The 27,222-nt window shown below is 45.5% G+C and overlaps 1 protein-coding gene across 2 annotated transcripts in view; it reads right to left on the bottom strand.

Annotated features, from left to right (window-relative positions):
• RAB40C (RAB40C, member RAS oncogene family) overlaps positions 1-27,222 on the bottom strand; it is a 65,569-nt gene that overhangs the window by 17,588 nt on the left and 20,759 nt on the right. For both annotated transcript variants that reach the window (XM_044980687.1, XM_044980686.1), the window contains exons 3-4: positions 5,661-5,721; positions 311-371 (exon numbers count right to left, since the gene is read on the bottom strand). In XM_044980687.1, the coding sequence (XP_044836622.1) occupies positions 311-371; positions 5,661-5,721 (122 nt within the window). The remainder of the gene's footprint in view (positions 1-310; positions 372-5,660; positions 5,722-27,222) is intronic.

Consider the following 27,222-nt stretch of genomic DNA (forward strand, 5'->3'; position numbering starts at 1 on the left):
CTGCTTCTTTAGCCTTTTGTTTCTCCTTCAATTTTGTACTTGTATTGTAGTAGTGCCTAGAGGCCCCAGTTGTGGACCAGGACCCCCTTGCACTAGACACTGTACACAGACCTAGAGATGTCCCTGCTCCAAACAACTCTGTGACACCCCCATTTGTGCATATGCTGATCAGAAGGGCAGGGCCAGGACATCGGAAGGGAAACACAAGATGCTGGATGGTGCTGTTGGGCATTAACTTGCTTCCCATTAGTCTGGAGAACTTTGATGGTGAGCAGGCCCAGTCCAGCATAGCAATGCTGGTAGTGCTTACCTGAGCACCTCTGGAGTAGGATCTGAAAATGGTGCAGAACCTTCCCTGGCCAGATGTGTCCCTGAAACAGAAAATCCAACAAATTGAGAAGAGTTAGACAGACAAGCCTGGAGAACCCCCTACTGACATTGCTGACGGGAGACTGAAGTATGAACCAATCCATCAGTGAGTCACACCTGATCTCTTTGTATGTGCATAGTATCTGGATGCTCAGCAAGATGCTTTTACATTATTTTGGAAAGTTTTTCCTCCCCAGTAGGTGACCACCTTTAGGATATACCAGGAAGTCCCCTGCTGCAGTCATCATCCTTCCTGTGGAGCAGTACTCTATTTGCACCTTCTCAGCACTACCCTATGATTAGGGCTGCCAATTTGTCACAGCATTTTTTAAATCAAAAATTACAAAGCAGTCATGGTAAATTTAGTAAAAATAACGGATTTGGGGATTTTTAAAATAGAAAATGCTGTGATTGTAAGGAGGGGTCACAGCAAGGGGGCTGAAGAGCAAGCCCATCCTGCACTCATCCTGCAGGAGCGGCTCACTACTCTGAGCAGGGTGACTTGGCACACAGGGTCACAGCACCGCTCAGGTTTGGCCTGGCTACCCCCTCATGATGATGGGCCAAACATGAGCGGTGCTGTGATCCTGCACACCAGGTCACCATACACAGAGTGAGGAGCCAGGCCCAGCCCTGTGGGACAGAAGCAATCGCTGCAGTGTGAGTCACAGAGACAAGTCATGGACAAAACAGGAAAATCAGTGTATCCATAACAAACCTGCAGCCCTCTCCATGACGAGCCAAGAGGCAAACCGAGTCACTATTCAAAAGGGCAAGGCATCTTCTCTTTAATTTCGCTCAGCTCCGAGCGAGACTGGGCTAGGAATCCCTTCTCTGGCAATGGTGCAGACTTAGCCTACCTTCTTAATATTTTTATTTGAACTTAAAAAAAAAAAAAAAAGGGGGGGGGGGAATGAGGGTCCTCCTTGAGCTCATCAGTTCAGAAGCCTTTACTAAAGGGAAGCTGTATTAGTGACCCTTTTTGGCTGTAGGAGAGACCTTTACACCCAATCCTCCTTGGCCACCATGTGCGCAGATACTTCACAGCACACCATCCTTGGGAACAGCACACAGGCACGACAGGGTGCATTACAGACACTAAACACCTCAACTCTTTATTTGTCATTCTTTTAAGTTAATGTCAAGTTTTAAATAAACAGAATTTCAATGAGCATTTGTGGACATCTGGGAGATTATGCTGGAGCACAGCACAGTGATCTAAGCAGTGTCTACTGAAGTGCAATCCGAGGTCAGGCTAACGAGACAGTGCACTGGGATGTCTTCTGCGCCTGTTGTGTCCATTCGATACTGATCTAGGAGGTGCACGTCAACAAGCAATGTGAAATCACCCTGGATCAAGTTTCCCAGAGACTCAATTTCAGACTCTCATTAGCTGCATGATAGAGTCAGATGTGCTTTAAGTTTCAACACAGCACTGCACTCATATTAAGCTTTGAAATGTCACATTATGGAACCTGGGCATCACTGTGACAGCTCAATGGGAAGTTATGGTCAAAACAAACAAAATATTAGATTGCATAAGGAGTAGGATGGTGATTAATACTGAGACTATTATAATGCCGTTATATAAATCAAAAGGTGTGGCCTCATCTGGATAGTGCGTATGGTACTGCTCATTGCCTCTACAAAAAGTTATTTCAGGATTAGAGGGGTTCAGAGAAGGACAACGAAAAAGACAAAAGGCCTAGGAAAATTCTCCTCTGAAGAATTACTGAAAAGACTAGGACTGCTACCTTTGAAAGAAGATGAGTAAGAGGGGACACAATAGATAGGGATTGCTATCCATATAAGCAGCAAAGGAAGATTGGGAACTTCTGTTCTCCCTGTCACATAACAACAGGACAGTCAATCAAATGAAAAGGGGAATTCAAAGCCAGTAGAAGGAAACATCTTTTCACACATCTAATTCAACTACAGAACTCAGTGCAACAGGATGCGGAGTCCAAGAACTTAACAGGATTCAAACAGAAATGGAACATTTACAGGAACAACAAATATCCAATGTTTTCATAATGGTACACAGTTTGTGGAAGGGATATTAAAACCTCATACTTCAGGGCTTAAGTCAATCTCTATTAGATCAGGGTGAGACCTATATGGGGGGCAGATTCCCCTCACCTTCCTGCCTCAGGTCTTACACGTTCCTCTGAAGCACCTGGTGCAGACCCCGATGCAAGATTCTAGACTAGATGGACCACAAATCTGATCCAGTCTTGCAATTCCTACCTACCCACCAAGGACACTTCATGCAAATATCGCACTCCATTCTCATTATTCTCTGCTACAGAGTCATGTTATTGCAGTAAGCCCTGTTCCCAAGAAACTGAATGCAGCCTATGCCCTTTTAGTTTTGGGGTCTGTTCCCTGCTCATCATAGGGCTCCCCCTCACTCCAACCCTTAACCTAAAGGGTGGAAGCCAGGGCCCAACAAAATCCAGGGCCAGCTCTCTGGAAACAGACGTGGAGCCCCACAACCAGGTTTCTTTCCTTCTTTCCCTCATGTAGTTCTTTCCCTGTATAATCTGGGAAGCCAGGCATTGTAGCTGAAAAAGGATTTTTTTTTTTTTAAATAAAGTGCAGGAAGGTTGTGTGGGAATTGGGTGACATGCTGGAGGAGGAGCAAATGGGACCACACTGGGAATAGAGGATGGTGGTCTTGTTGCTGGGACTGGGTGTGCAGATGGTGCGGGCTGACTATAGTTTTACAGTGTGGGAATCCAGCTAACAAAAAATGTTCGTTATGTATTCCAAATTTTCATGGGCCACACACTGAAAAGAGGATCTGTATTAATGCTGCAATGTGAGTTATTATGATGAAGAGGGACATTAATTGCACCGAAGCAGCTTAGGTAAATTGTGCCTGGAGATTAGGTGTGTCATCTTTATAGTGCACTGAAATCTCGTGAACTAAGAGTGCAAAGCTCTCAACAGGACCACAGCAAAGCACTACATTATATCGGCAACATTTCAGCTCTCTCCTTGGGTGTGCTACTTACTAAACAGGAAACGGTCTGGTCATCACCAGGTTATTCTAATGAAAAGAACTAGGAGTCCAGTGGCCCTTGAAGAATTCCACATGGATTTCAACAATTTCCACCCCACCATCAACCTCACCTTGGACCAGTCCACACAAGAGATCCACTTCCTGGATACTACAGTGCAAATAAGTAATGGTCACATAAACAGCACCCTATACTGGAAACCTACTGACCGCTATACTTACCTACATGCCTCCAGCTTCCATCCAGGACACATCACACGATCCATTGTCTACAGCCATGCCCTAAGATACAACTGAATTTACTCCAATCCCTCAGACAGAGACAAACACCTACAAGATCTTTATCAAGCGTTCTTACAACTACAATATCCACCTGGGGAAGTGAGAAAACAGATTGACGGAGCGAGATGGGTACCCAGAAGTCATCTACTGGCCACCACTTACAGCCCCCAGCTAAAACCTCTCCAGCACATCATCAACGATCTACAACCTACCCTGGAAAACGATCCCTCACTCTCAGACCTTGGGAGGCAGGCCAGTCCTTGCTTACAGACATCCCCCCAACCTGAAGCAAATACAGTCAAACCTCGCAATAACGCGCCTCGCCATAACGTGATCACAGGTTGGCTCCACTTTAAGGTATAATACAGTACGGTACTGTACCAATGGTCCCCAACACCATGGCAGGGGAGAGAAGCTGCAGCCCCGCACCTGCTGGGGACAGAGAACTCCGAGGCTGCTGGCGCCGGTGCTCTCTGTCCCCAGCAGGCGTGGGCCCCCAGCTTCTCTCCGGGGCTGCCGGGGCCAATGCCTTCTGTCCCGGGGCAGGCGCGGGGCCATGGCTTCTTTCCCGCTCCAAGAGGAGCCGAGGTTCCCCGCCTGCCGGGGACAGAGAACTCCAGGGCTGCGGGCGCCAGTGCTCTCTGTCCCCGGCAGGCGTGGGGCCGCAGTTTCTCTCCCGCTTCAAAAGGGGCCACGGCCCCCCGCCTGCTGGGGACAGAGAACTCCGGCTGCGGGCGCTGGTGTTCTCTGTCCCCGGCAGGTGCGGGGCCGCGGCTCCTCTTGAAGCGGGAGAGAAGCCGCGGCCCCGCACCTGCTGGGGACAGAGAGCACCGGCACCCGCAGCCCCGGAGTTCTCTGTCCCTGGCAGGCGGGGGGGTTGCAGCTCCTCTCCCCTGCTGGGCACTAGGCGGTGCACCTCAATGCACCGCTTTGGGGACCACTGAAAAACTGACTGGTTTGAAACCCCGCTATACCGCGACCCCGCATTTAGTGCGATGGAATTTTTTGGACCCCAAAGGTCGCGTTATAGCGGGGTTTCACTGTACTCACCAGCAACTACACACAACACCATAGAAACACTAACCCAGGAACCAATCCCTGTAACAAACCCCAGTGCCAACTCTGTCCCCATATCTACTCTAGCGACACCATCAGAGGACCCAACCACATGAGCCACACCGTCAGGGGCTCATTCACCTGCACATCTACTAAATGTGATATATGCCATCATGTGCCAGAAATGCCCCTCTGCCATGTTCATTGGCCAAACCAGACAGACAGTCTCTACGTAAAAGAATAAATGGACTCAAATCAGACATCAGGAATGGTAACATACAAAAGCCAGTAGGAGAACACTTCAATCTCCCTGGACATTCAACAACAGATTTAAAAGTAGCCATCCTTCAACAAAAAAACTTCAAAACCAGACTTCAAAGAGAAACTGCAGAGCTACAATTCATTTGCAAATTTAACACCATTAATTTGGGCTTGAATAGGGACTGGGAGTGGCTGGCTCACTACAAAAGCCATTTTCCCTCTCTTGGTATTGACATCTTCTCATCAATTATTGGGAGTGGACCACATCCACCCTGACTGAATTGGTCTTGTCAACACTGGTTCTCCACTTGTAAGGTAACTCCCTTCTCTTCATGTGTCAGTATATTTATACCTTCATCTGTAATTTTCACTGCATGTATCTGAAGAAGTGAGGGGGTTTTACCCACAAAAGCTTATGCTCAAATAAATCTGTTAGTCTTTAAGGTGCCACTGGACTCCTCGTTGTTTTTGTGGATACAGACTAACACGGCTACCCCTTGGATTCTAATGAAAAGGGGAATGAGCAGTAGGCTTGCATTTCTTACAGCATTACAAGTGAATTGAAGCATGCTTTCAAAAGCTATCTATATTCTCTCTCGTCATGCAGAGACTTCACCATATTCGGAGACACTGGGCCTGCTGCCAAGATAGCTTAGAAACTTAAACTCACCAGAGTTCCAACTTGACCCTTCTGCCATCCAGCAAGATAGTGGTGGTCTTGTAGTCAATTCCTGCAAAGAAACCAACAAAAGCTGAACAAACACTGAGCAGGTCTTTAGAGACACAAACATGCAATCTACTTTCCCCAGCTGCTGACAGTTCTGCAAACCTTTGAACCATAGAAGATGCTGCTTCATCCCAATACACTATCAAGTACATATGGAGTGCTTGGAAGTAGAGTGATCACTAAAGTAGCTCCACTGGAAAGCACTTTGCTTTGATGCAAGAATTACCCTTCCCTCAACCGTGTTTAACCCTTTTCATCATATCCAGGTGTGATGGGTTGAATCACAGAACCCTCCTTGGAAGCTGCCACCTAATGTGCCAAGACTACTTCTGCCCCTGTTTTCCTGCCATCAGCTTAGGACTTCAGTGCCCTGCCTGGTTTGAGCCAGACTCGCTAGCCTGCTGCAAACCCAGACCCCGGGTCTGAATTTCTTGCCCCAAAGCTGCAGACTTAACTGAAAGCAGCTTACAAAAGTGTTCCTGTCTTTAACACTCAAATGCCCAACTCCCAATGGGGTCTAAACCCAAATAAATCCGTTTTACCCTGTATAAAGCTTATAGAAGGTAAACTCATAAATTGTTCGCCCTCTATAACACTGATAGAGAGATATGCACAGCTGTTTGCCTCCCCAGGTACGAATACATACTCTAGGTTAATTAATAAGTAAAAAGTGATTTTATTAAATACAGAAAGTAGGATTTCAGTGGTTCCAAGTAGTAACAGACAGAACAAAGTGAATTACCAATAAAATAAAACATGCAAATCTAAACCTAATCAAAGAATAATAGAATCTCAGGATTGGAAGGGACCTCAGGAGGTCATCTAGTCCAACCCCCTGCTCAAAGCAGGACCAATTCCCAACTAAATCATCCCAGCCAGGGCTTTGTCAAGCCTGACCTTAAAAACCTCTAAGGAAGGAGATTCCACCACCTCCCTAGGTAACCCATTCCAGTTCTTCACCACCCTACTAGTGAAAAAGTTTTTCCTAATGTCCAACCTAAACCTCCCCCTCTGCAACTTGAGACCATTACTCCTTGTTCTGTCATCTGCTACCACTGAGAACAGTCTAGATCCATCCTCTTTGGAACCCCCTTTCAGGTAGTTGAAAGCAGCTATCAAATCCCCCCTCATTCTTCTCTTCTGTAGGCTAAACAATCTCAGTTCCCTCAGCCTCTCCTCATAAGTCATGTGCTCCAGCCCCCTAATCATTTTTGTTGCCCTCTGCTGGACTCTCTCCAATTTATCCACATCTTTCTTGTAGTGTGGGGCCCAAAACTGGACACAGTACTCCAAATGAGGCCTCACCAGTGCTGAATAGAGGGGAATGATCACATCCCTCGATCTGCTGGAAATGCCCCTACTTATACAACCCAAAATGCCATTAGCCTTCTTGGCAACAAGGGCACACTGTTGACTCATATTCAGCTTTTCGTCCACCGTAACCCCTAGGTCCTTTTCTGCAGAACTGCTGCCCAGCCATTCGGTCCCTAGTCTGTAGCAGTGCATGGGATTCTTCCGTCCTAAGTGCAGGATTCTGCACTTGTCCTTGTTGAACCTCCTCATATTTCTTTTAGCCCAATCCTCTAATTTGTCTAGGTCCTTCTGTATCCTATCCCTACCCTCCATTGTATCAACCACTCCTCCCAGTTTAGTGTCATCTGCAATCTTGCTACGGGTGCAGTCCACACCATCCTCCAGATCGTTAATGAAGATATTGAACAAAACCGGCCCCAGCACCGACCCTTGGGGCACTCCACTTGATACCGGCTGCCAACTAGACATGGAACCATTGATCACTACCCGTTGAGCCCGACCATCTAGCCAGTTTTCTATCCACCTTACCGTCCATTCATCCAGCCCATAGTTCTTTAACTTGCTGGCAAGAATACTGTGGGAGACTGTATCAAAAGCTTTGCTAAAGTCCAGAAATAGCACATCCACTGCTTTCTCCTCATCCACAGAGCCGGTTATCTCATCATAGAAGGCAATTAGGTTAGTCAGGCATGACTTGCCCTTGGTGAATCCATGCTGACTGTTCCTGATCACTTTCCCCTCCTTTAAGTGGTTCAAAATTGATTCCTTGAGGACCTGTTCCATGATTTTTCCAGGGACTGAGGTGAGACTGACTGGCCTGTAGTTCCCTGGATCTTCCTTCTTCCCTTTTTTAAAGATGGGCACTACATTAGCTTTTTTCCAGTCGTCCGGGACCTCCCCCGATCGCCATGATTTCTCAAAGATAATGGCTAATGGCTCTGCAATCTCATCGGCCAACTCCTTTAGAACCCTCGGATGAAGCGCATCCGGCCCCATGGACTTGTGCTCGTCCAGCTTTTCTAAATAGTCCTGAACTACTACTTTCTCCACAGAGAGCTGGTCACCTCCTCCCCATACCGTGCTGCAGAGTGCAGCTGTCTGGGAGCTGACCTTGTCTGTGAAGACAGAGGCAAAAAAAGCATTGAGTACACTAGCTTTCTCCACATCCTCTGTCACTAGGTTCCCTCCCTCATTCAGCAAGGGGCCCACACTTTCCTTGACTTTCTTCTTGTTGCTAACATATGATTCTAACATATGATGCTAACATATAATACAGTAATATAACTGAATAAAAGTAAAATCTCACCCTTAGAGATGTTTCAATAAAAGTTTCTTTTCTCAGACTGGATGCCTTTCTAGTCTGGGCACAATCCTTTCCCCTGGAACAGCTCTTGTTCCAGCTCAGGTGGTAGCTAGGGGATTTCTCATGATGGCTGCCCCTTTGTTCTGTTCCACCCACTTATATCTCTTTTGCATAAATTGGGAATCCTTTGTCCCTCTGGGTTCCCACCCCTCCTTACTGGAAAAGCACCAGGTTAAAGATGGATTCCAGTTCAGGTGACATGATCAAGCCTTCATTCCTCCCAGCCTGACTCACAGGAAGGCTTGCCTGCGAACAAAGCCATCCACAGTCAATTGTCCTGGTTAATGGTGGTTTGGAATCTTGATGGCTCCCATCAATTGCCCACACTTTGCATAATAACAATAGGACTTCAGAGTTATATTTCATATTTCTAGTTTCAGCTACAAGAGTGATACATTTATACAAATAGGATGAACACACTCAGTAGATTATAAGCTTTGTAATGATCTCTTACAAGAGACCTTTTGCATGAAGCATATTCTGGTTACACTATATTTACTCATTAGCATATTTTTATAAAATCATATAGACTGCAATGTCACACCAGGTCTTCCAGCCGTCAAGAAAAAACTGAAGATCTTGGTTACATGGAATGTATTGACTTATACCACTACCCTGAATGGAAGTGCTGAGTATTACGTTCAAGCTTTTACGTTGATTAACTGGAGAGTTGGCAACTTTACATCAAAGGAGCTTTTAATTTATTTAACCTGAGAACCAAGAATCTTCCTTTCAGTGAAAGAAGATCACCTCCTGCAACTTCGATCTAAATTTGATGCTGAGAGGTTCACCATGGAGACTGATTCCATGTTCAAAAAGATGAGACTGAAACATGCAACAGAATTGAATACTCTCAGGGCTTGGCTACACTTACAAGTTGCAGCGCTGGTGGAGGCTTTCCAGCGCTGCAATTACACCCCGTCCACACTTGCAGGGCACAACCAGCGCTGCAACTCCCTGGTTGCAGCGCTGGCTGAAAACCCGTCAGGGTTGGGGTATAAGGAGTGCAGCGCTGGTGATCCAGCGCTGCTCAGCAGGTGTGGACACTCACCAGCGCTTTAATTGTCCTCCAGGGACTAAGGAGTTATCCCAGAATTCCTGTTCAGCCACTCTGCTCATCAGTTTGCACTCTACTGCTCTTTCCTCAGGTGACCCGCCCTTTAAATGCCCCGGGAATTTTAAAAATCTCCTTCCTGTTTGCTGCAGCCAGGTGTGTGTGGAGTGCAATCAGTTAATCTTTACAGGTGACCATGCCTCCACGCGGCAAACGAGCCCCAGCATGGAGCACTGGCGAATTGCAGGACCTCATTAGTGTTTGGGGGAAGGAAGCTGTGCAGTCCCAGCTGCGCTCCAGCCGTAGGAATTACGATATCTTTGAGCAGGTATCAAGGTCCATGCTGGATAGGGGCCATGATCGGGACGCACTACAATGCAGGGTGAAAGTTAAAGAGCTGCGGAGTGCCTATTACAAAGCCCGCGAGGGTAATCGCCGATCCGGAGCTGCCCCCACGACCTGCCGTTTTTACAGGGAGATGGACGCGATACTTGGGGGTGACCCCACTGCCAATCCCAGGACCACGATGGACACTTCTGAGCCGGGTGGGGGACAGGAGGAGGAGGCGGAGGCGGGGGGGGAGGAATACGCGAGTGACACCCCAGAAGACACCCCAGAGTCCCTTGAGGCATGCAGCCAGGAGCTCTTCTCAAGCCAGGAGGAAAGTACCCAATCGCAGCAGCCAGCAGTTGCAGAAGGACAAGCAGAGCAGCGGGTTACCGGTAAGCGGCTTTTATTTTCTGGGTGGAAATGTTTCTGGAGAGGAAGGGGGGTTCGGGCTGTATGCATGCCAGTCTAGATGTGGAATAGCCCATTGATGTGGTCTATCACGTCGCGGTAATCGTCTGCAGTTATCTCAGCAAAAGTTTCAGCCAGAGCGTGGGCAATATGCCTGCGCAGGTTTATAGGGAGAGCCACTGTTGTCCTTGTCCCAGTCAGGCTAACGCGTCCGCGCCACTGTGCCGCGACGGGGGGGGGGGGGGGACCGACCATCGCTGAACACAGGCAACCCACATAGGGTCCAGGGCGGAATCCACATTGCTGTAGAAGAGCCTCCCGCTGTTCCCTAGTGACTCGCAGCAAGGAGATATCTTCCAGGATTAACTCCTGTGAAAAATGTTGGGAGACTCTTTAGTGAAGCTAGTGATAGAGATAGGGAGATAGTGAAGATCACCCCTGCAGCTGCATCTTCACTCAAACCCTCTATCACTGAAGCTTACCCAAAGCAACCAGCACCCCTCTATCACTCAAGCCCCAATTCTCCCTCTATAAGCACCCCTCACTCACCATTTTGTGGCTTCTGCTGTGTTATGTGTGTGGTAAAAGAATGCTAAAGTGAGGACTGAGAACTCCTTCAGTGTGTGGGAATTTCAGTCTTGAGATAATGAACACAATGCTTCCCTGTTAAATGTTGTCAATTCTTTTTTTCTAAAGTGACCTTGACTGCTGGACTGACCAGATGTACCACAGCACAGAAGCTGCAGAATTTGAGAAAAAATCCCCGAAAGAGCAAGGAAGACATGCTGAGAACTGTTATTGCTCACTCTGCTAGAGAGAGTAAAAACTTGCAGGAGTGGAGAGAGAAGGAGAGCAGGATCCGCCAGAGGGAAAGCAGGACCCGGCAGAGAAATGCAGTGGCCAAGAGGAAAAGCACAGAGAAGCTGCTAAGCATCCTGTCGCGCCAAGCGGACTCTATCGAGTCACTCGTTGCCATGCAAGCAGAGCACTACCGTGCTACTCCACCCCCGCCCCCCGTCCCAAAGCCTTTTGCCTTGTGCACCAATGTCAGTTCAAACCCCCCTTCCCCAGCATCCAGGTTCTTACCACCACCAGCTGCCTCCAACACCTGTACGTTCACCAACCAGCCCTGCTAACTACAACCCTTACCCTCTGCACTCAACCCCCATCACCATGCAGTTTATGCACCCTGAAGTGCAGGATTCATTGCACAGCACTCCAGACAGGACGTATGCAAACTTGTGACTGTGCAGTTCACCAACCCACATCCCTGCCCTCTTGTGTTCATGAAATGTTGTGTTTCTGTCTGTCAAGGAAGTTTTTTTCTTTTCAATAAAACAATTCTTGGCTTTGAAAACAGTCTTTATTATAGCAGATAGTGAAAGATACCTTAGCCCAGTAAAGAAAGAGGCACTGCAAATCATTTTAGGGATAATAGAATAACAGTGTAAACAGTGCAATTCACTCCCATGCAAGGCAGCAAACATTACTGTTGGCTTTCAGCCTCAAATTCTTCCCTCAAGGCATCCCTAATCCTTGTAGCCCTGTGCTGGGCCTCTCTATTAGCCCTGCTCTCTGGCTGTGCATATTCAGCCTCCAGGACTTGAACCTCGGTGGTCCATGCCTGACTGAATGTTTCACCCTTCCCTTCACAAATATTATGGAGGGTACAGCAAGCGGATATAACCGCGGGGATGCTGCTTTCCCCCAAGTCTAGCTTCCCATACAAGGAACACCAGCAGGCTTTTAAATGCCCAAAAGCACACTCCACAGTCATTTGGCACCGGCTCAGCCTGTAGTTGAACCGGTCCTTGCTCCTGTCAAGCTTCCCTGTATAGGGTTTCATGAGCCAAGGCAGTAACGGGTAAGCGGGGTCTCCAAGGATCACAATGGGCATTTCGACGTCCCCTACTGTGATCTTCCTGTCTGGGAAAAAAGTCCCTGCCTGCATCTTCCTGAACAGGCCACTGTTCCGAAAGATGCGTGCATCATGCACCTTTCCAGGCCAGCCTGTGTAAATGTCAATGAAACGCCCACGGTGATCCACAAGCGCCTGGAGAACCATAGAGAAATACCCCTTACGATTAACGTACTCTGATGCCAGGTGGGGGGGGGGGGGCAGAATAGGAATATGCGTCCCATCTATCGCCCCTCCACAGTTAGGGAAACCCATTTGTGCAAAGCCATCCACAATGTCCTGCACGCTCCCCAGAGTCACGGTCTTTCTTAGCAAGATGCGATTAATTGCCTTGCAAACTTGCATCAAAACGATTCCAACGGTCGACTTTCCCACTCCAAACTGGTTCCCGACCGACCGGTAGCTGTCTGGAGTTGCCAGCTTCCAGATTGCAATAGCCACCCGCTTTTCCACTGTCAGGGCAGCTCTCAATCTTGTGTCCTTGCGCCGCAGGGTGGGGGCGAGCTCAGCACACAGTCCCATGAAAGTGGCTTTTCTCATATGAAAGTTCTGCAGCCACTGCTCGTCATCCCAGACTTCCATGACGATGTGATCCCACCAGTCAGTGCTTGTTTCCTGAGCCCAAAAGCGGCGTTCAACGGTGCTGAGCATTTCCGTGAATGCCACAAGCACTGTAGTGTCACACGCGGCAGGCAAATCCATATCGATATCATCGTCAGACTCCTCACTGTCACTTTGGAGCTGAAGGAATAGCTCGACTGCCAAACGTGTTGTGCTGGCGACACTCATCAGCACAGTCCTCAGCAGCTCGGGCTCCATTTCCCACAGAAATCGCGATTCACACACAGAGCAGAAAGACACTCACAATGGCGCCAAACGTTGCCGGAAAGACAGAATGCTGGGATGTGAAGCGATGCACCATGGGGCGTTGGAACAGGAAGCGGAATGACCCACACACTTCCTTCCCCTTCCCACAATACTCAGCGCCAAAACGGTGCCAAAACGGGACGAGGTGCTCTGTGGGATAGCTGCCCACAATGCACCTCTCAATACAGCGCTGGAAAGTGCTGCAAGTGTGGCCACACTGCAGCGCTGGCCCTACACAGCTGCATGACCAGCGCTGTAACTCCCAGCGCTGCAACTTGTAAGTGTAGCCAAGCCCTCAAAGAAACTACTATAGCAAATATACTTATAAGAATAATGAGTTATCTTACTAAAAAGTAAGTCAGACTTAGTGACAAAGGCACTCTCTCAAATTTCACTGCATTATAAGAACAGTTACCTCCTCCCTTATCACCTACATATATGTCAGGATAAGGAGACTGCAACACACACTACAGGATTGCACAGCATTACATCAAAATCAGTTTGAGAACCATGCTCCAACCACAAGGAGCAAATCCAAAAACTCCTCCTTATAAATCTGCTGAGAAGTCAGAAATGTATTGCAGCACCTCACAGCTTCTTTGTTTCTGCAGAAAGGATGGTTGTAGGAGAGTCATATCATGTCTTGTAAATGTCAGGGACTGGTGGTGGCTGATGCAACTAGGAATTGTGTTTCTTTTTCATTTGCTTAACTGATGAAGTCATAAAATGATATCCATTTAAAAAGGAATCTCTTCTTTTCAAAGACACTTTACAATAGGAAGCTCAATTCAAAGTTATGCTTTCCCAGATTTCTGTGGAAGAGTGTTTTTCCAGGCTATTCATGCATTGCCCAGGTGGCAATACCATTTCACCTTGCCTGCTCCTTGTTTAAGTTTTAAGAACTCACCAGTAGGAAGTGTTCACAATACCTAGGACTACAACACAAACATTGTTTAAACTCTTCAAAGTTTAGTCACTTGGAAGTGACAGTTGTTAGTCTAAGATGAACCAAGCGACTCGTATGCTATTTGGGTCAAGTAGGGCAATGAGCAGCCTTCCTCTAGAGATGCTTGGAAAAGGATCAGTCTGAAGTAGGGCAGTTTAGAATTCTGGTTCAGATTTTTAGCAAAATTTATATTGAGCTGTAGTCTCAACAGCATAGAAATACTAAAAAAGTTCCTGACATGCGCCATGTTAACAGTTAAGTCCCATTTATTTGAAGGTGTTTGATAACTTCTGGATAAACAAGGATTTTTGTTAAAAATCAGGGAGCCAGTCTGCTTGCCATCTCCCTCAGTTTCAGAGGAAGCTGGATCTCCTTCCAAAGTGGTTGGATGGAAAAGGGTACAACATTCCTAGTGAGCACACCCCCTTTTAAAACTAGCCAACATGCTGTTCATCACACCACAGGTATGTGGGGAACAAAGTGCACCCCACAAAGCCAGGTAGCTTCAGGTGCAAAGGGAGCCAACTTGCTGCTTTTCAGTGCTCTGGATTTAGGGAGCCTGGAGTGTAGTGAAGTTTACATTCCCAGTGGCAGTAAAGAGAAGTTAGGCTACAGTCCAACCCTGTTTAACCAGGGAGAGTGCCATCTTCACAGACAGAACCTACCATGTTAGGGCTCAACCTTTCTTCCCCTCCAGCTAGATTTCTCAAGTCTGGAATTAAAAGACAGCCAGCTGTCAAGTTACCGAGTGCATTTCCTCTCTCCTGCAACAAAAGTCCTTCCCCAATAACCTATTGATAGCTACAAGTTTGGTCAATAACGCAAATATCCTGCCCAGCCATCCGATTTCTGCTGATGAAAAGTTAGAGTTGAGCTCTGATTGGGGGGCTATAAAAAGCCATAAAGATAATTATCTTGAATTCCAGCTATTTCCAGTACTTAATCACACAGTACATACAGTTTATATTTTAGCTTCACCTGGAGACAAGCTACTGATCTGGATTTACTTCCATAGATAAAGATCTCTAGAGTCCCAATCCACAAGCTACTTGAGAACAGTCAGTCCAGTCCCTGCATTAATGCTGGTGAAAGCTTGCTCCCTCCCATAAAGGAAAGACACTGTAAGGCCTTGGCTACACTTGCAAATTTGCAGCGCTGCAGCAGGGTGTGAAAACACACCCTCTCCAGCGCTGCAAATTGCGGCTCTGCAAAGCGCCAGTGTGGTCAAAGCCCCAGCGCTGGGAGCGCGGCTCCCAGCGCTGTACGTTATTCCCCACAGGGAGGTGGAGTACGGACAGCGCTGGGAGAGCTCTCTCCCAGCGCTGGCGCTTTGACTACACTTAGTGCTTCGTGCAAGTGTAGTCAATAAGAAAACATCCAACCAAATATCCCTTAATGGAACACTGACCACCCCAGACACAGCATTACTCTGAGGGGGTTCTGTTGGGGGACAGAACTAATTAAGAATGCTGCCTTGTTTCAGCTGCAATGCCCCTGGAGGCTCTTCTCCATACAGAGGTGCCCTGCTGTTTTTCATGCGCCACAGCTCTCTGCATGAGGAAAGCACTCAGACGGAAAGCTCTCTGTGCCAGCATTCAATTGGATTAATGGAACACTTGTAAAAGTGCTAAACCAAGCTGACTACAGGGAATAGCAGCATATTCTTATGGGTGCAAAGGCCATGTGCTTCTAAAATACCTTTGCCAGGGTGAAACTAATCACTTGGCTATTGTTTCTTTTAAAAGCTAGTAGTGCTTGATTGGCTCAGGGAGGGTGGAATATGCAGGCTCTAATACAAACCACAAAAATACAAGCCTATTAAAGGAAGAAAAAATGCTATATGTAGTCTCCACTTTCATTAGCCACCTACTCTGTACATGAACAAGAACTCCTAGTACATTCTCAACAGGCAACAATTACCCTGTTGAGAATTTATGCTGGTTAGTCATAGCAGCGGTGTTTTCTGCAGTTCTATGTAAAAACAGTCTGTGTACTTTAAAGAATCAAGACAGACTAAGAGAAGGTCTTTGGGCATGGGCACATCTACAATAAAAGCAAAACATCTCTATCAGGAGGTTACCTAGCAGCCTCTTGCACTCCTACTTCAGACATGGGTGTGTTAGATGCCTAGATAGAGGCAGAGGGTTAAAGCAGTAGCCCTTCACCTCAAAGCCTTTGTTCAAATGAGTGAGTTTGGGGTTTTCACTTTAGCCCGCACCCCCCCACCCCGACTCCTAGCAAGCCTCTTACCACATGCCTAAATCAGACACTGCTAAGACACAGCTGGCAGTCCGGGCCTCACTCAAGCAGAGAATTGAAAGCGTGGGCCGTGATAGAGGTACATTGGCAAAGCCATGTAGCAGAAGCTCAGAGCACCTGCTCCCACTAAGCCTGACTCTAGGCAAATGGCAGTCTCACCTCATTAAAACAAGTAAAATAGAAAAACCAAGTGCATAACAGGGATCTAGCTGGTGAACAACGTGACAGCACTCTTCTAAGACTGTACTAAAATAGAATCAGACCAGACATTAGAATGTTTCCTCTCTTTTTAGGTGATGGAGTCCCATTCTTGCCAACAGAGGAAGGGTCCCTACAGTATTTCTAATGCTTTGCTCAGTCTAATTTTAAATGTCTTATGCAATGGTGCACAGCTAGAAAAGTGTCAAGTCTGCCTCCAACTCTGCACTTAAAGTTTCAGGCAGCTGCCCAATAATTTCTGTTTACAACAGTTTAGTTAACTCCTAAAGGCAGCCTATATTTTTTCTATGGTGCTTATTCCTTGCTATTTAAGTGCTGGAAAGGGAAATTGCATTTAGGGTTGTATACCAGCCACACCCATTGACCACTATCACAGCACCTCACAAGTTTGAGAAGTCAGGAATTTGTATTAGACCAAGTTAAAATCAAGACACTTCTATATCTGCTAGACTTTTCTATTAAAATATATTTGACGTCTAAATACTAACTGGTAACTTGAGACTTGGTAAACTGAACCACCACTACAGCTTGCATAGATTCAAGTTCTCTTGCTGACTACCACTAATCATGACTGGCAGTCACGAAATGTCCTCATCCTGTATCAACACCATGCTAAAGGTACCTGATCATTGTTAATGGGGGGTGGGGAAATATATGTTATATGCAATGGCAACATTTCAGAGGTGTCATTTGGAAAAACACACACATATGCACAGAGCTGTATAGGTCTGGCCTATAGGACTCAATAAGGTTCTTTCAAGAGCATTAGCCTGTGAGATTGTGCATTTTATGTCCTTGTTGTAGGTAGGTCAGTCTGTTTGAGCAGTATGTTGCATATGCCTGCAGCTTCCTGCCGGACTGGTGGGAGGGTAATGCTCATACACCCATGCAGGAACACTGGCAGACTCATCAAATCCATGGGTACACTTTACTGCTCCTGGGAGCTACAGTCATGACAGAAGCAACTGAAGTCTTATCTTGCAACACTGTTGGCACTGCCACAGCTAGGTGCAGGACCCACCCATCTGTACTTTATTTGTTTTTAGAGAGACCATCAACCAGAGGCAGCAGATGGGGAATACAGCTGAATAACTGACAGAGTCCACATGTGAGCCATTGTGGGAAGGGGGAATTGCTAGACTGGTACTGACACAGCCTTGCAGCAGTAATCTGAAGTCTCACTATTGCACAACAGAGCAGAACACTCCTTTAAGGTTTTGGAATCTGCAGTCCTGTTCAATATGGAATGGAAAACCTGTCTTCTGAAAGGAGACTCAAAGAGCGTGGCTTGTTTAGCCTAACCAAAAGAAGGCTGAGGGGAGATACGATTGCTCTTTATAAACATATCAGAGGGATAAATACCAGGGAGGGAGAGGAATTATTTAAGCTCAGTACCAATGTGGACACAAGAACAAATGGATATAAACTGGCCATCAGGAAGTTTAGATTTGAAATTAAATGAAGGTTTCTAACCATCAGAGGTGTGAAGTTCGGGAACAGCCTTCCAAGGGGAGCAGTGAGGGCAAAAGACATATCTGGCTTCAAGACTAAGCTTGATAAGTTTATGGAGGGGATGGTATGATGAGATAACCTAATTTTGGCAATTAACTGATCTTTGACTATTAGTAGTAAATATGCCAAATGGCCTGTGATGGGATGTTAGATGGGGTGGGATCTGAGTTACTACAGAGAATTCTTTCCTGGGTGCTGGCTGGTGAGTCTTGCCCACGTGCTCAGGGTTTAGCTGATCGCCATATTTGGGGTTGGGAAGGAATTTTCCTCCAGGGCAGATTGGCAAAGGCCCTGGGGTTTTTTCGCCTTCCTCTGCAGTGTGGGGCACAGGTCACTTGCTGGAGGATTTTCCATACCTTGAAGTCTTTAAACCATGATTTGAGGACTTCAGTCGCTCAGACATAGGTTAGGGTTTGTTACAGGAGTGGGTCTATGGCTTGCGGTGTGCAGGAGGTCGGACTAGACCAGGGGTAGGCAATCTATGGCACGCGTGAGCTGATTTTCAGTGGCACTCATAGTGCCCGGGTCCTGGCCACCAGGGGGCTCTGCATTTTAATTTAATTTTAAATGAAGCTTCTTAAACATTTTAAAAACCTTATTTACTTTACATACAACAATAGTTTAGTTATATATTATAGGCTTATGGAAAGAGACCTTCTAAAAACATTAAAATGTATGACTGGCACGCGAAACCTTAAATTAGAGTGAATAAATGAAGACTCGGCACACCACTTCTGAAAGGTTGCTGACCCCTGGACTAGACGATCATAATGGTCCCTTGTGACCTTAAAGTCTATGATTCTATGAATACATTTACCAGTACGTACTACCGCATTCCCTTCTGAAGCGGAGACACACATCACACTCACTCATAACTCAATAGTTACCATTTTAATTTTAAAAGATTATACATGTTTTAATCCTATTAGAGCAGAAACATTCCCTTAGGCAGTGTGTGTCTAACTACAGCTACCAGGAGTTTGCTCCCCATTGAAAGCATCAGGCTAGAACAGACAAGTGAGCCAGCTGGAGTCATGCTTGATTCGCTGCACATTTGCTACAACAGATCCCCAGTTCAAGTGTTCAGGGTTATGCTTTTCTTTTTGTTCCATTGATTTTGCAACTCGAGAGATGAGTCAGAACATATTATTTTCATGTTCATCTGCCACTAGATGCCACTGTCGCACAAAAACTTTTGGCAATGCGACAACCTACTGCTCAGCCATGACAGTACTTCTCTCGAGTCTAGAGGAGGGCTGATCTTTTTGCAGTTTAATTTGTCAGCTTCTAAAGAAAGTTTCAAATTCATTTCTGAGAGAGTTAAAAATTGTGGTTACAGAGTTTCCCCCCCTTTGAATGTACAGTCTACCAGTAGCAAAGTACAGCTCATTTTGAAATACATGTCTCATAGGTTAGCCAGAACTAAGTTTCCATGCCGAACATATCTACTAAGGAGCCTCATACTTGCTACTATTGTGGCATATGCAATATCGGTGAAAGAGTTAGTCCAATAGCTGTGGCTGCTAGGTAACCTTGTCCTACCCTCAGGGTGCACAACACTAAGGAAAAAAGCCTGATGTAGGGCTTATTTATGTCTTTTTATTGGTTGAGGATGAGATCACTTAATATCTTGTTGAAAATATTTTGGACATGTTGCAATGGATGAAGCCTGGAAAACCAGTGTGAGCTGTTGTCTCTAGGCCAGAGTGCACGCTAGCTCTTCTGCTATCCTTCTAACTCAACTATAGCCTGTTAGACACTAGCCCAACTTGAGATTTTGTAAGTAACTAAAGCTATTTGGCATAAGATGCTGTAACTGAAGGTGAAATAGACCATCATATCAGGCTGCCTGCCTGCCCTGGCTCAGCGCAGGTCCCAGAAGCAGCCGGCATGTCCCTGTGGCCCCTAGGTGCAGGGGTGATCAGGGAAGCTTTACGTGCTGCCCCCGCCCCGAGCACCAGCTCCACAGCTCCCATTGGCTGGGAACGGCAGGCAAAAGGAGCTGCAGGGGGGGCGCCTGCGGGCATGGGCAACTCATAATACACACTGCACAAAGCCGCCTGGCTGCGCCTAGGAGCTGGACATGTTGGCTGCTTCTGGGAGCCGCATGGAGCCAGGGCAGGCAGGGAGCCTGCCTTGGCCCTCCTGCACCGCTGACCGGGAGCCGCCTAGGGTAAGCGCTGCCCAACTGGAGCCCGCACACTGAACCCACACCAATACCCTACCCCAGTCCTGAGCCCCCTTCTGTACCCCAACCCTCTGCCCCAGCCCTGAGCTTGCTCCTGCACTCTGAACCCCTTGGCTCCAGGCCAGAGCCCCCTCCTGCATCCTGAACCCCTCATTTCTGGCCCCACCCCAGAGCCTATCCCCCCAGCCAGAGCCCTCACCCCTGCCCCAGCCCAGCGAAAGTGAGTGAGGGTGGGGAGAGCAAGTGACAAAGGGAGTGGGGATGGAGTGAGTGGGGGGGGCGCCTTGGGGAAGGGGCAGGGTGGGGCCAAGGTGTTCAGTTTTGTGCAATTAGAAAGTTGGCGACCCTAATTCCTCTCCTTTGAGTAGTAAATTTTGAATCCCTGGTGCACTTTCAGGTGGACCAGGGATTACTAGTATTATGGAAGCTTCCAGACCCTGGTCCTAAAGGATTCCAAACCCATGTGATTTCTTTTGATTGTCTGTGATTAGAACAGCCATTAGCTATAAGGAAAGTTAAAGCCAGCATTTTTCATGGGAAAAATGCAGCCACCTTCAAGAGAGCGGGATCAGTCATACATTGCAGGATTCTCTGATCAACCTACCAAAGCTGAACTCAGGACCCTTAAAGGGACATCAACTTTTGAAGAATTACACTTCCAATATAAAATTGTGTACCTGCCAGAGTTAACTGCAAGACTTAAAATGTCATGCATTTGGCAACACTTAAGTTTCTCTATTTTTGATTGCCAGTTACATGTCTATTAGCATGCACAGCTGTGGAGGAGCTCATCTGCGTACTTTTACCAGGCCCTGCAAGAATGCTTGCTAGCAGCAGCAAGTCAAATCTGAAACCAAACAGGCAGCAAGCATGTATGTGTACAGAGCAGGATGGTGGGGGTGGAGACAGGGAGGGTATATGCTTGGTGGTATTGCTCCCGGGCCCATCCTCTCTCCCTTGTTCAAAATATCTTTAAATAGATCAGTAGGAAAGCACACACACACACAAAAGAAAAATCAACTCCTGCCAGAATACTAAATAAGTGCACTATCAAATCAGATTTTTGTACTCCGTTAAAAATATTCAAGTTGACTGTCCCTGTACTCACTGCTCTCAGCCCAGTAATTGCTCAGAAGGACAGAAGGTCTTGTTTTTGTTTTTAAAACTTAGGATGCTTTAAAAGGTGTACTGCAAACGATTTTTTGTTGTTGTTGCCAAGCCTTTACTGCTTCTTATGACAGGGACCTGGCAATGGTCCTCTTCCCTTAAAAAAAAAAATCAGATTAAACTTTTAGGACTGAAAAGGTTTTTGTCCAAATCTACGGCCAGAGCAGATTTTTTTTTTTCTCCTTTGTACATCATCCTGGAAGCCCTATTCACAATGGAATCAGAACGACACTATATTACTGTTTAAACATGACTCTGACTAGCAGCATCATAGTGCTTTTTTTGGATCAGTGTGAACAGATTGTTCTTCCCTCCCTCAAGGGCTGTGCTAAGCCAGTCCCTGAAGGCTAACAGCCGTAGGTAATACTTCCCGCTTATATCTACACAGCATGTTTACAGAGGAGGGAAAATATAATTTTACAGATGGGGAAACATGCATAGAAGTGAATTCGACAATCTCACAGAGTAAGCAACCAGTCCCTCATCGCCGACCCCACAATTTGCCCGCCTGATTTTGACCTGCCCCGTCGCCAGTGGTCCCTGTTGAACAGGTGTTGGACCGGGCAAGATCTCTGTGCAACTAACCAGTGTTGCAGGGGCTTTTGTGATAGCCCTTTTTGCAGCTGCGGCGCAATACAGACAACGATGCACACTGTCGAATGCCTGCTGACTAAGTTCAGCTGTGGCCTAGAAGAACTGCATCACGCCATTGAAGATGCCATCGCTTGGCTAGACAACTATGCACATGCCAAATAAAAAAAAATGCAGAGTAAATGAACAGTGGTCTCCATGCTTGATCTACAGGATCACACTGCCTATAAGTAGTCTACAAAACACTGTAATAAACAATTCCAGCACAGTATTTGAATGCTGCCATAGCCTGAAGTTTCTTTGAGCAAAATGGAAAAGGCTTTATAGTTTATCTATCCATAAGCCTGGGCCTGGAGAGGCTCTTTCCAAAGAAAATAATCCCCCAAACCCCACCCCAAAAACACAACAACAAATCCTCCTTGTACTGGATTATTTATAGCTTTAACATATGTTTGCTTTCTTCCCAGAAATTCTTAGTCATTTGTTGCCAGAGATGTATGCATGTATGTTTGTTGCATTAATTGTACGTTGATCTGAAATGCTTAATTACATATGTTCATATGTATGCTTTTTACCAGTCGGGGCTGGTGACTCTTGTCTTCATAGTAGTTTATTAAATAAAATTTTTGCTCTAGCAAAAAAAAAAAAAAAAAAAAAGCCAAAACCAAAAGAAACATCTCTGCTAAAATTCATTAAAAAATAAAAACCCTAGCTCCTACTTTTCACCAGTAGATTTCAAAGTGTTATACAAAGACACAATCTGCAAAATAAGAATTGTTCAGCTTCATAAATAAGCTATTATTCATTTTAGCTCGGTTAGAAATCATGAAGGGGAAAAAAGTCAATTGGCCATTTGATTTTATCCTATATAGGGTCAACATTTTAAAAGCTTCATTATTCTACCCTCCATAGAAGAGCAAAGGATGACTCCTTTCAGAGCATCAGTAAGCAGATGGGAAATAAGGTAAGCTAAGTAGAATTGTGTAACCCAGTCTTGCTCGTATGGCTCCCTAGAACTAGCAGATTGCTGTTTAAACAGCAGACATAATTAGAGCAGAAGGTGCACGACTCCAGGACTCTAGAGACAGCTACTGGAATGGATTTGGACTCTCAGCTGGCAAAGACTAATGAACAACATGTGGCTAGCCCACTGAGCCTCTGGAGAAGGAATCAGATGCACTGGGATGTATTATCCTTGCCTCACAATCCATCTGGTAGTCTCAGTCACAAGAGGAGACAAGAGATGCTGCGGCAGTGCTCTGCTGCAAAGGAGGAAGAGACACTGGGTAAGAAGAATATAGATGACTGAACTTGGCTCATGCAGTGTTGCTGTAACTATGTCAGTCCCAGGATATTAGAGACAAGGTGGGTGAGGTGATATCTTTTATTGGACCAACTTCTGTTGGTGAGAGAGAAGCTTTTGAGACAAGCTTTCACCAACAAAAGTTGGTCCAATAAAAGATATTACCTCACCCACCTTGTGTCTCTGAACTTTGCTTAGACAGGATAGTTATGTTATTAATATTTCCAATGCCAATGACCTTCCATTCTGCAGTTAAGAGTATGGGGAAATTCTCAGGAAGGTATGAAAATAAAAGTGACCGTGGGTCCTTGGTACAGACCATTAGCACTGGAAGAAGAAAAGATTTCTGGACCAAACTCTCCAGTAACCATAGTTATATTTTATTTCCTCTGTTTTGTTTTAAACCTACTCAGATACCCAACCATGTTAACATACAATCAAATATGCAAAGAGCTAAATCACACAGAAAATGTTGGGATTCCATACTTTCTGGATCACAAAGGATAAGCGATCCTGGATTTCTCTCCTTCTTACAAGGAAGAACTGATTCAGAGTCACATGGAAAATTGCTACCAGTAACCACAAGCTACCTGAATTCATCACTACAAGGAATACAGTCACAGAATACATCTGTACAAGGGTAAACGCTTTGAGGCATGCACCAAACAATGAAACAAATGGGAAAGTCTCTGAACATACAGTTAATGGAACTGTGATCAGTAAGGACAGGTCTATAATCAGTAAGCCTTGACAGGTCTCCCATTATTACCCCCTGACCTCAACAACAGAATTAGAGGTTAAAAGGAACATTATATAGATTTGATAGTGTTACAAAAATTTCTTTATGGAGTCAAAACTTGCAGTACAACTGTAAAAAAAAGTAGCGATATATCAAGTTGGGCGAAGTGCCAAGTGGGGAACAAACTGGGATTCAAGTTAGATCTCTACTAAAGGTTTCACGAACATCTGAAACGTTACTAAAATTCACATCCTTAACTGGGAGATACTGTCAGTCTCTGGAAGGACACATACAAGAGAGCAGCTAGGGAAAATCAGAAATATGAACAGAAAAGAGATGAGTCACATTTTTGGAAGAGATACTTTCCATGTTGCGTGGCTTGCAATTTCAAAGATTCTGTGGGAGAGAAAAGCCTTATTTCTAGCCCTACAGCCCCCAAAACAATAGCGAGCATGTTACGTGTGTGACAGCAAGAAGCCAATGCAATTTTGGGCTCCATCGGAACGTCATGAAGCAGGGAGTTAAGACACAGAGTTTCCTAAACTATGGCCTGTGGACAACTGGTGATCCATGGGAAACTGGCTGGTCACATGGTACAAAATCTCCTGGTTTCTAGAACAGATAGAGTACACATGGGAGATTATAGAAGGGACACTTAGTGCACTAAAGCAGCTACACATACTTTCCTGATGTAACTTTTCCCTGTAAGTAGTTTCTGTAGTTGTCACAAATGTTATATGATTTGACAGCGAACAGGAAAAGTGGCAGCCCATCTGATTGCAAATGGGAGCGGAAGCATCCATAAGACCAGACGACAATATATGGTCCATGAAAGGGTTTGACAAATCCTGCTTCTACCACATATGGCTCTGGAGCAAGAGCATCTGGAATATTGCATTCAGTTCTATGTACCACATTACCAGAAAGGTTGACAAATTTAAGGGAATTCAGAAAAGAACAAAAGTCAGGAGACTGGGTTGATGAATGAGACTAGATTAGAAGATCTAACGATACACACTTCTGGAGTTGGAGGAGTGAGGAAGAAGAGATTGACAACAACTATTTGAATCATGTAAACATTAAGAGAGGAAATTAAGATGATCCAGTGGGAATTAACTAGGAATAATTAGATGAAATTAAGAAACAGGTATTTAGGTTAGGAAGTTTTCACAGATATCCAACAGTGAAATTGATTAGACTGTACTTAAGGTCAGGAGTGGCAGTCTATTTAGACATTTAAACAATGGACTGGACAGTATATTAGTAAGTGTACAGGAGAGAACAATTTTATATTTTCAGAGAGTTACAGACTACATCTTTTCCTTCATATTTCTGATAATATTGTCACTAATTGGGAATAAATCACTTGAGCAAGGAAACAGCGTGTGCAGCTCAAGCAATTGATGGAACAAAAGGCATATATGCTCACATTTGAGAGGTGTACTATGCCTCGGCAAAATCCTTCGGGAAATGTATGTTTACTGTATGCACTACATTCAAGCAGCTGAAAATTCTCTCTCCTCCTTTCCCACAAGAGTACTTATTAAAAACAAACACTTCATCTAAACTAGCTCCTCCTGCATATCTAAAAGGCTACAGCACTGTAGCAGTCACTTGTTCTCAGTTTTACATTTCTTCTTTAATGTAGGCAGTATTTAACTATTTTCTGTCCAATGCAACCAGGGATAACTCTCCACAAATTCAACTCTGCCTTTTATTCAGATTCCAAGAACTAGAGGTTACAGAGTATTAGCCTCAGAATTACTGTGCGGTGCATGGAGGCTACTTGGCTTTGTACTGAGGTGCTGGTGTCAACCAGAGCATAATCAAGATGAGGACCAGAAAAAGAGGTGGTGTGATTCTCTCTCGATGAGCTGTGAAAGAGGCTACCTCTGAGAAAGCAACTGCTTTTTCAATATAGAGCATGTTGAGTGTTTCTTGCAGGTGCAGCACCATTGTGAAGGTCTGTTAACAGAATGTGTCATATGCAGGAGCTGCCTTCTGTTCAGAGCTTGCAATGTTAGGAATGTTCAGTCAAGCAAGCCGGCAGTCTGATAGGTAAATATTCCCAAGTGCTTTACAATCTACTGCTTTTCAGATGTTAAACACAGAGTTTCACTAGTGTGGGTAAGAGCAGCAAGATTATTTGAAGGTCAGGCTTGTAGCAAAGGTGATGTTCTGGATGGGCTTCCATAAAGCCAATAACTTTGCCTTATTAACAAACTGACGGTATCTTCCCTCCAAGCCAGTCTTCTTCATAGGTCTTGCAACTGTGTGACAAGTTCCAGACGCAAAATTTAATCCCTTGATCCTCAATAGGAGCACTTAATATGAATTAGCCCTGCACAGCCAGTAAAGTAATCTGGTCATAGACCTCTCCAATTCAGTAGCTGATGGCAGAAGGACAGAGTGGATATAATAGGTGACATTTACACATCTGAGTTCAGAAGACTTTTTCTAACATGAAAGGGTAATTTAAAAAGGCATTTTTGCAGCCTACAGAATTTGAGTGAGTTTTACACGTAATGCTTTAAAATGGCTCTGCTTAGGGACATAGAAAATGCTATAGTGGATCAGACCAATGGGCTGTCTAGTCCAGTACCCTACAAATGGCCAATATCAGACACGTCAGAGAGAAGAGCAAGAAACCTGATAAGGAATATTCACACACAGTGAAAGGCTTTCTCTTCACTTAATGACTAGCTTATGCTCTGAAGCATGAGTGTTTATATCCCTTATTTTTTATTCTCATGCAACTGCAGAGGTTCTCATTATCCACAAAGTGTCTATGTGGAACTGTGCTAAAATCTTGGACTATCTTGGGGCTGTAAGTTCCACAGGCTAATTATGCTTTGTACACAGTGACAGACTCCTCATGCCACACGTTGACCCATGTTCTGGATAGCAGAGCAAAATGCAGAGACTGTCCATCCAAAACTTTAATTTGGGTGAGTGACCTACCACAATAGCCTTTTGCTTCCAGATTATGCCAATGATCCCTCCTGCAGCTCGCTGGATACCAGGAGTTTCCTGACAGTCAAGAGTTGCAATTGTCTTCTTCCTCTGCCCCAGACAAACTCAGTCCGCCACACCCACTCTGACTATTTGTGGAAGAGGATCATGACCCCTAGAATACCAACAACTCAACTGGTTATACTCTGAGTGGAGAATGATGGGTCACTGCATGTTAAGAGTCAGAAACCAAGAGAGAGGAATAGTAGTTTCAAATCTGTGTTGTGACAAAGCACCGCCCCACAGACCTTGTAACAAAAGCAACATTTCCACTTCTAGATTTTAATATTCAACAAAACTTCTCTGAACAGATCA

The sequence above is a fragment of the Mauremys mutica genome, chromosome 11 (genome assembly GCF_020497125.1).
Source record: "Mauremys mutica isolate MM-2020 ecotype Southern chromosome 11, ASM2049712v1, whole genome shotgun sequence".
Taxonomy (NCBI): domain Eukaryota; kingdom Metazoa; phylum Chordata; order Testudines; family Geoemydidae; genus Mauremys; species Mauremys mutica.